General features: G+C 34.4%; 1 protein-coding gene across 1 annotated transcript; it reads right to left on the bottom strand.

Moving 5' to 3' along the window:
• Positions 1-466: 466 nt before the first annotated feature.
• Positions 467-3,018, bottom strand: LOC133788356 (Golgi apparatus membrane protein-like protein ECHIDNA). Its single transcript, XM_062225818.1, has 6 exons — positions 2,861-3,018; positions 1,736-1,792; positions 1,432-1,635; positions 1,253-1,312; positions 827-953; positions 467-730 (listed from the first exon to the last, which is right to left on the bottom strand). The coding sequence occupies exons 1-6, from the start codon at positions 2,873-2,875 to the stop codon at positions 642-644; spliced, it is 552 nt and encodes a 183-aa protein (XP_062081802.1). The 5' UTR covers positions 2,876-3,018; the 3' UTR covers positions 467-641.
• Between the last annotated feature and the right edge of the window lie 4,411 nt (positions 3,019-7,429).

The following is a 7,429-nucleotide window of genomic DNA, read 5'->3' as shown; positions in this document are numbered from 1 at the left end:
TCTTTTTAACTCAATTTTGATCGATGATATCAAATTCAATTTGAACAATCCTATGATAAATAAACCAATGATCAAAACTTTAGTAAAACATACTTCAAAGTACATATATAGGTGCATAGACAACACATAGTTCAAGTCTGAATCCAAAGCCATTTTTAATATCGAAGATTTGCTGTCGTTCAAAGGACAATATCAATACGCTGTTATAAGTTTAAAGGCCATTGTCGTTTATACCTATAAAATTACTATCTTCCATACTAGCGGTTGTCGTCGACTATGCCAATGAAATGGACATGTGAAATGTTAAGCTTACATAAAATGTCGTTCACACTTTAAAACTTCTTGTCATTTTTGCAACTGATCTCCTAGTTCTGAGTTCGATTAAGTGCCTCTTTTCCATTATATCTCTCTCCATTCAATTAAAGAATAAGAAAAATACATAAAATAAGCTTGTGCGAAGAGAAAATGTACAAGCAGCTTGACTTGAATTGAACTTCAACATGTTTATCAAACAAACAATTAGAAAACTCAACAAGGCGAACAAAAATCTCTATAATATGCCATCTTGTAACGAAACTCAGGTTAATGCTGGCCAATATAGTGTTCATTTACAGTACGTGCACCCATCGCACCTGGGTAGCTCAGACAACGGTAAATGCTGATTGTATGGTAGACGAAAAGCGCGACGCAATGGTCTGGGTGGCGAATTGTTGGATCTGCTTCTTTGCATCTGAGATAGAAGGAGACATCATCCGTGTTAGTCTGATACAAACAAGCATGTATATAATTAACATGCAAAATTAAATGAACTTGCTTGCTAGCACACCTTTGCGGCATTTGGTAAAGCCTACAATGTTTGCAATACTGAGGGTCAAACAAACTCCAACGACCAGGAGATAATCAGCCTGAAACCTTATGAGAGAGAATATTCCAAGCAAAATCCATAGAACAGCCTATAAAGCACAAGGGAAGAAACTTTAGATGTTATAACACAAGGATTAGGATATATAATTTACAAGGCAAGTTCTTGTACCAACATGCAAGAAATTTTTTAGCTTCATGCATATCGTGTCAGCTCTAAGTGTATTCAACATCTGGCTTGTTATACTTTCATAATGTTATGCAGTACAAATCTACTTTAGCTCTAACACTTATATTTTAATTGATATGTATGACATATTTGGTGCATGCGTTAAACCTCCACATGTAAGGTATAATGATTAACTGCCTTATCGAACTCATATTGGCTTACCGTAAGGTAAAGTGTCCACCAGAATAGCCATGAATCTTTTTTGTTCATCCGGGCCAATGACTAAAACCAAACCAAAAAGTGAGAAGACAAGTCAAATGATGATACAACCAATAATACATACTTCTCCATAACAGAGCACAATAGTTTACAAATATTAGGGAATGGTAGGTAACCCTAACCTCTTGGTCAAGGCATTCAAACTTCCAAACACTCTCACCAAGATCATTTATCTCATTCCACCACCTCAATCCAACTAGAATACGACCACTCACATTTTTAACTACCCAAAAATCAAGAGCAGCAAGAAGAACAGTCACCACAAAAATGATCACAAAGCTATCAAAAAAGAGGGAAGAAAGTATGTAAAACGCCAAAGCTGAGGCCTGAAAAAGGTAGAAAATAAATAAGCAAAACTACATTAAAAATGTAAAGAAGAATCTTGAAGACACAAAAATGCATGTTCCAGAATCATATCTGCAAGACCTTGAAAAGAACATGAAAGAAGCATATTTGTGGGTTGGCATAGTTCTCCCCCGCAGGCTGCACATAAAATTAATTGAACGTGAAAAATCATGTTAGTACTAGCATTCATTATTATCAAAACATCAACTAGAAATCTTTCATACGGGGCAAAAAAGGAGGGTTTTGGAAAGAAATGCCCATGTGCTAACATGTGAGTGTTTTTTTTTTCATCTATTAATCATTAGAACTACCAAGACAACAGAAAATTTAAGTTCCACTGGGATCTAAACTGGCACTGGCAAAGATAAAATAATTAATGAATATATTTTGGAAAGATTTCAATCTATTTTCTACGGCTTACCATCAATTACTTCTTTTATCTATTTGTTTTTTTTTTTTAAAAAAGACTTGCTTCTCTGCCTAACCCCACAATATTATGAGACCATAAAACTATAGCAATTGCTATGTAGATGCCCAGGAAAGACTTAAAATTCAGACCTTGTGGAAGCAAACAACATGCCTAATCATTTGAGCTACGCCTCCTGGATATTTACAATCAATTCTTTTATAAAACCAATTGATGTTTTCAGTTTTAACCTTATACAAATTTCTCGTTAACAACACATTGCATTTGCATCTTTGATACCCTTGAACAACAAAAAAAAAAAATCCACAAATAACTATTTGATATTTAATCAAAACATAAATTAGTAAAAAAATTATCACAGAATGACACAAATTTAAGCACCTAAGCAAGCATACACAAACACACAGCATTAGCGAAGTTTCAAAGTCCCAATAACTTTCCTGCGTAGCTTGTCAATCTTTCCCACAATTAAACAAAGAGTTATGCCAATCCCTCTTTTACCCTAATTCTCCAATCAACAAACAAATGAGCCACGCTCCTTGGACAACCAAAACGCCAAATTATAATCGAAAACCCAGATCCATTCTCACTTAAAAATCTTGGATCAAATTGTTTAAACCCCAAAACAAAAACACAAATGCATAATATGGAAAAACCTAGACATCTATTCATATCCAATAGAGAAAGCATTAAAGGGCATGTCGGTACTTTAACCCTTGATATCTAGTAAAACAGCAGGAATTGAAGGTTGCAGGGTTGATAGAACCGAGTCAACTCACCTGGTTGAGATCCATCTTCCAAATCTGAAGCTCGAGAATGGAGATCGTGTGAAATCAAAGTATGTTAAGAAGGAGAGAAGAGATTAACATTACAGAGATTAATGGATCCTTCCCCCTTTTGCAGAACAACAACCGGACGAGAGGTGCAATTATATCTATATGTTGTCGTAGATCCAGTGAAAGTTTCAGATATTATAAAAGAGCCCCTAAATTTCTTTAAATTATCAGAATTTCCTATCCCCAAACGCGCCTTGCATTTTGCTTATTCTTCTTTCAGTTTTCCCTCAAAACGCATCGTCGTTTTAACCTTTTTTTTTTTTTTTTTGAATGGTAAATTTCATTGAAAAGCCTATAAATCAGCCATAACCAAACTAACAAGAGAGTTGGGAAACTCAGGCCACTAAACATGTTCATGGTCCATAAAAAGAACAATTTTGGCAAGAGCATGAGCTACGTAATTGATCTTTCTTGGACAATAAGAATATTAAATTTGAACAAAATTATTACAAAGCATAGAAATTGTAATGCCCTAGATAGCCAAGATTGTTACACTGTGTATTGTAAATAGTGTTAGACTTGCTAATCAAGTCATTTAGACATGAACATGTAACTAGAAGTAATTAATAGATTAAGGTTAAAAATTTGGTCAACGGAATATTGAATTTCATTAAAAAAGCTTAAGTTCTTATATGGGATCCCAAAATAAACATTTAAAAAGTCATTTACAATTCAAAAGGGTGGTTACAACACATGTAGGCCTAAGCGGAAAAATTAAGGTTTAACCCTAGTTCTTTTGTGAATCCCTGACCGTGGTGCTGCATATGTACACACCGCCACCGAAGCTCTCCAACTCATGGCTGGTCTAGCTTCCCTTTTTCCCTTACCTGCACCACATAGCACATGTGAGCCAAGGCTCAGCAAGAAAACTTAAACATGTTCATAAGCAGTTAATAACATATTACAGAATCATAATTAGCATGCCTAGCAGTAATAACCCTACTCATGCATGCATTCCATCCAGATAAGTGACTATGGAGTCACACCTGGGCCTGTTGCCCTGGGATAAGTGATTGTAGAGTCACCCTGGGGCTCATTGCCCTATCCTCTATATAATCAGCCTTAGAGCTAGCCAAGAGTACCTAGCGCTTTATTTTCTAAGCGACCATAGGGTCGGTCAAGCGTATACCACACTCCTGGATAGGCCTAACCATATCGCCCAGCGCTCAACACGCTATTGCCGCCCTTGACTCATAAGTCAAGCCTTTCAATCAAGTAAAACAGATAAGCATACATTATATATTACAAGTATGCATAACACAGTTAACATGTCTAATAAAAAAGTTCAAGCATGGTCATAACCATGTTCAATAATCAGGCCAAGCCGTAACCACATATTGGGTGCAATTTTCTTACCTCTGGTCCAAGCACTGGATAAATAATCCTGCCCTAGTGGTAACCTAGTCACAACCATAAATAATATCCTCATTATGATTCAATCCCATAAACAAACTCTTGGACCAATCCCATTCCCTTGGGACCTCCAATTCCACCCAACAGGGTGGTGGAATCATCCCCCGAGCCCCCAAGTTCTTCCCAAGCTCTAAAAATGAGGCTTGCTGAGGGCGCCCAACCAAGTCAGAGAGTTCCCAAGAACTCCCCTGCATAGTGCAGGGGCACCCAGAATAAGGGCAGGGGCACTGAAGCAAGTCAAAGAGCCCCCAAGCCCTCCCCAGCTTAGCGCAGGGGCACCCAAACCACGGGCAAGGACGCTACAACTCGAACCTAGAATTCTGGGTTTCGTTTTTTGTGATTCCTCCGACCTAAACTCGTAAAAATCCGACCTAAGACCCCCAAGAGTCATCAAACCAAGCTTCGAACTCAATTCTAACAAAACCTTGACCCTCAAGTAGGTTATCTAAGTGCCCAAGCACGTACAAAACAACCTCAAAGCACTCTGAAAACCAGAAATTCCAAAAATCACACTTTGAGTTCTTGAAACTCAATCTTTTATCCAATTCATGAATTCAAAGCCCAAACCCAGAACCCAGACCTAATACTAGCCTCTAAATCAGTTTATAAACCAATTCCACCATCAATCCAACCTTTAAACAACACTAAGGGCTCTGATTACGAATTTGAAAGATAAAAAACCCATCTATATTTAAGAACATTGATGGACCCAAAACGGGTATGTTTTAAATATTTATACTCGCAAGTGCACGAATCGTATATGGAATATAGTGTTCGTGTAAGCACGAGATCGAACCCAAATGAGTTGTCTAAAATAAAAATAAAAACTATTTTAAACCAAAATTAATAAATTCTAACCTAGCTCCAAAGATTGATGAGTTTTAATGTTATGAACATACACTACAACAAATTTGATATACAATGACTCCCTACAATGTCTTACACCATTGGTGTAAGACATTAAAACTTATCATGGGTTTTAAATGTCTAATGGTGTAAGACATTGAAAGTTTTTATTAATGCCTACAATTGGAAGACATTAAAAATGGTGGAAGACGTTGGAAATAGGCTGAAGAAGTGGCTAGGAGTACATCCAACGTCTCCCACTGGGAGACGTGGGACACGTGGCACGTCTCCCAGTGGGAGACGTTGGATGTCTCCATCTTATATACATGATTTTGTTGCCTACCTTCTTCCTCACACACGCGAACTAGAGAGCAAACCAGAGAGAGCAAACCGAATTGGGGCTGTGTTTTTAGGGTTTTAAGGTAAGTTTTTTTTTTTTAATTTTCTTGATTTTTAGTTAATTATTTTGAAAAAAAATCATAGGTTTAGCATTAGGATGAGTAATATACATGATTTTGTGTTAGTTTTACATTTTTATGCATTTTTTTATATACATTGTAGGATTTTGTAGTTTTTTCATGGAAGTTTCTTAGGGATTTATGATTTTTTTAGTTTTTTTTTTTTAATTTAACCTATCACATTGTATAGATTTCATTAGAGTATATATGTTCATGATTTTTTTTAATTTTTATCATTTTTTATTTTGAAATTTAGATATATTTTTGTATATATATTTAAATTTTTTTAAAATTGTAACTATTTTGTTATGTATATAGTTATGTTAAAATAAATTTATTAAATAATTTTTAAAATATAAATATATGAAATTTTTTATGTTTTTGTTGATTATTAAGTTTTTAGGTTATGAAATTTTTTATTGATTTTTTGTTTATGTTATAATTAGTGGCACATTTGAGTTTTTTTTATTTGTTTACCAATAATTTACTATTATTAGATATTTAGTGATATTTTTTTAGTAATGTTTAACATATTAATTAATTTAATTTCGTAGATTGTGATTTTGGTGGTGAGATTTTAGAGAGTATATTTTGCATCAAAATTTCAATATCAATCACACATTTGAGGTAATTAAGTTTCTAAAATTACAATAATAAGTTATATATTGCTAGATATTTAGTGATATTTTATTTATTATTTATTAATTTAATTATATTGGTTTGTGGATTTAATAGCGAATTCGATTACTACGTGAAGTAATTTTGCTAGCTTTTGGATTATTAATTGCAAGAGGTAAATATATATTCTATTACTTCTACTTTTAATATTATTAAACAAATGTTAGAGGAGTTTGAATATCTTAAATATTCATCCATAGTGAAGTAGGTTCTGAGATTAAAATTGTGTGCTGCGGTGATAACGGAAGGTTGAGAACTTGTGTGTTTTAGTGAAGTAGGTTCTGAGAAATTTGGTTATGTGCTGCGGAGCTATAAGGAAGAAACTTATTGTCCGTTGTTTGAATTGTTTGTTTTTCTATAAACATGCAGATGGTTAGGTCACTATTATGGGGGAAATGCTGCCCGATTTTATCTAGGATAATAAACAATTAGTTTTATATAGACATCCTATAATTAAGGAAGAAACTTATTGTATGTTGTTTGAATTGTTTGTTTTTCTATAAACATGCAGAAGGTTAGGTCACTATTATAGGGGAAATGCTGCCTGATTTTATCTAGGATAATAAACAATTAGTTTTATATAGACATCCTATAAGGAAGAAACTTATCGTATGTTGTTTGCATTATTTGTTTTGATATTCACATGTAGATGGTTAGGTCACTATTATAGGGGAAATACTGCCCGATTTTATTTAGGATAATAAACGATTAGTTTTATATAGACATCCAACTTTATCAAGTACTTATTTAGTGACGTTTCTTTTCTTTTTGATAGACATAGGAGAATATATGGATAAACAGTGGATGTCAGCGAATATGTTATCTGCGGAATATAGGAACAGGGTCGATTTGTTCTTAAGGTTTTGTTCGGAAAATGTGAAAGACCCAAATTTTACTTATTGTCCATGTCTTAAGTGTGGAAATTTTAAAAAGATGGATCTTAAAAAGATTAAAGAACACTTATATTTCAATGGGATCGACAAGAGTTACACAATTTGGTATTACCATGGGGAGATCGCTCCTATTGCTCCAACTCTGCCAAGTAGACAAAAAGGAGTGAGGAGAAATATAGTAGAGGAGAACTGGGATCCATTAGATGAAATGATTGACGAAGCAC

Source organism: Humulus lupulus, chromosome 7 (genome assembly GCF_963169125.1).
Source record: "Humulus lupulus chromosome 7, drHumLupu1.1, whole genome shotgun sequence".
Classification (NCBI taxonomy): Eukaryota; Viridiplantae; Streptophyta; class Magnoliopsida; order Rosales; family Cannabaceae; genus Humulus; species Humulus lupulus.
Note: the sequence above shows the minus strand (reverse complement) of the source record. Positions and strands in the feature narration are given on the sequence as shown.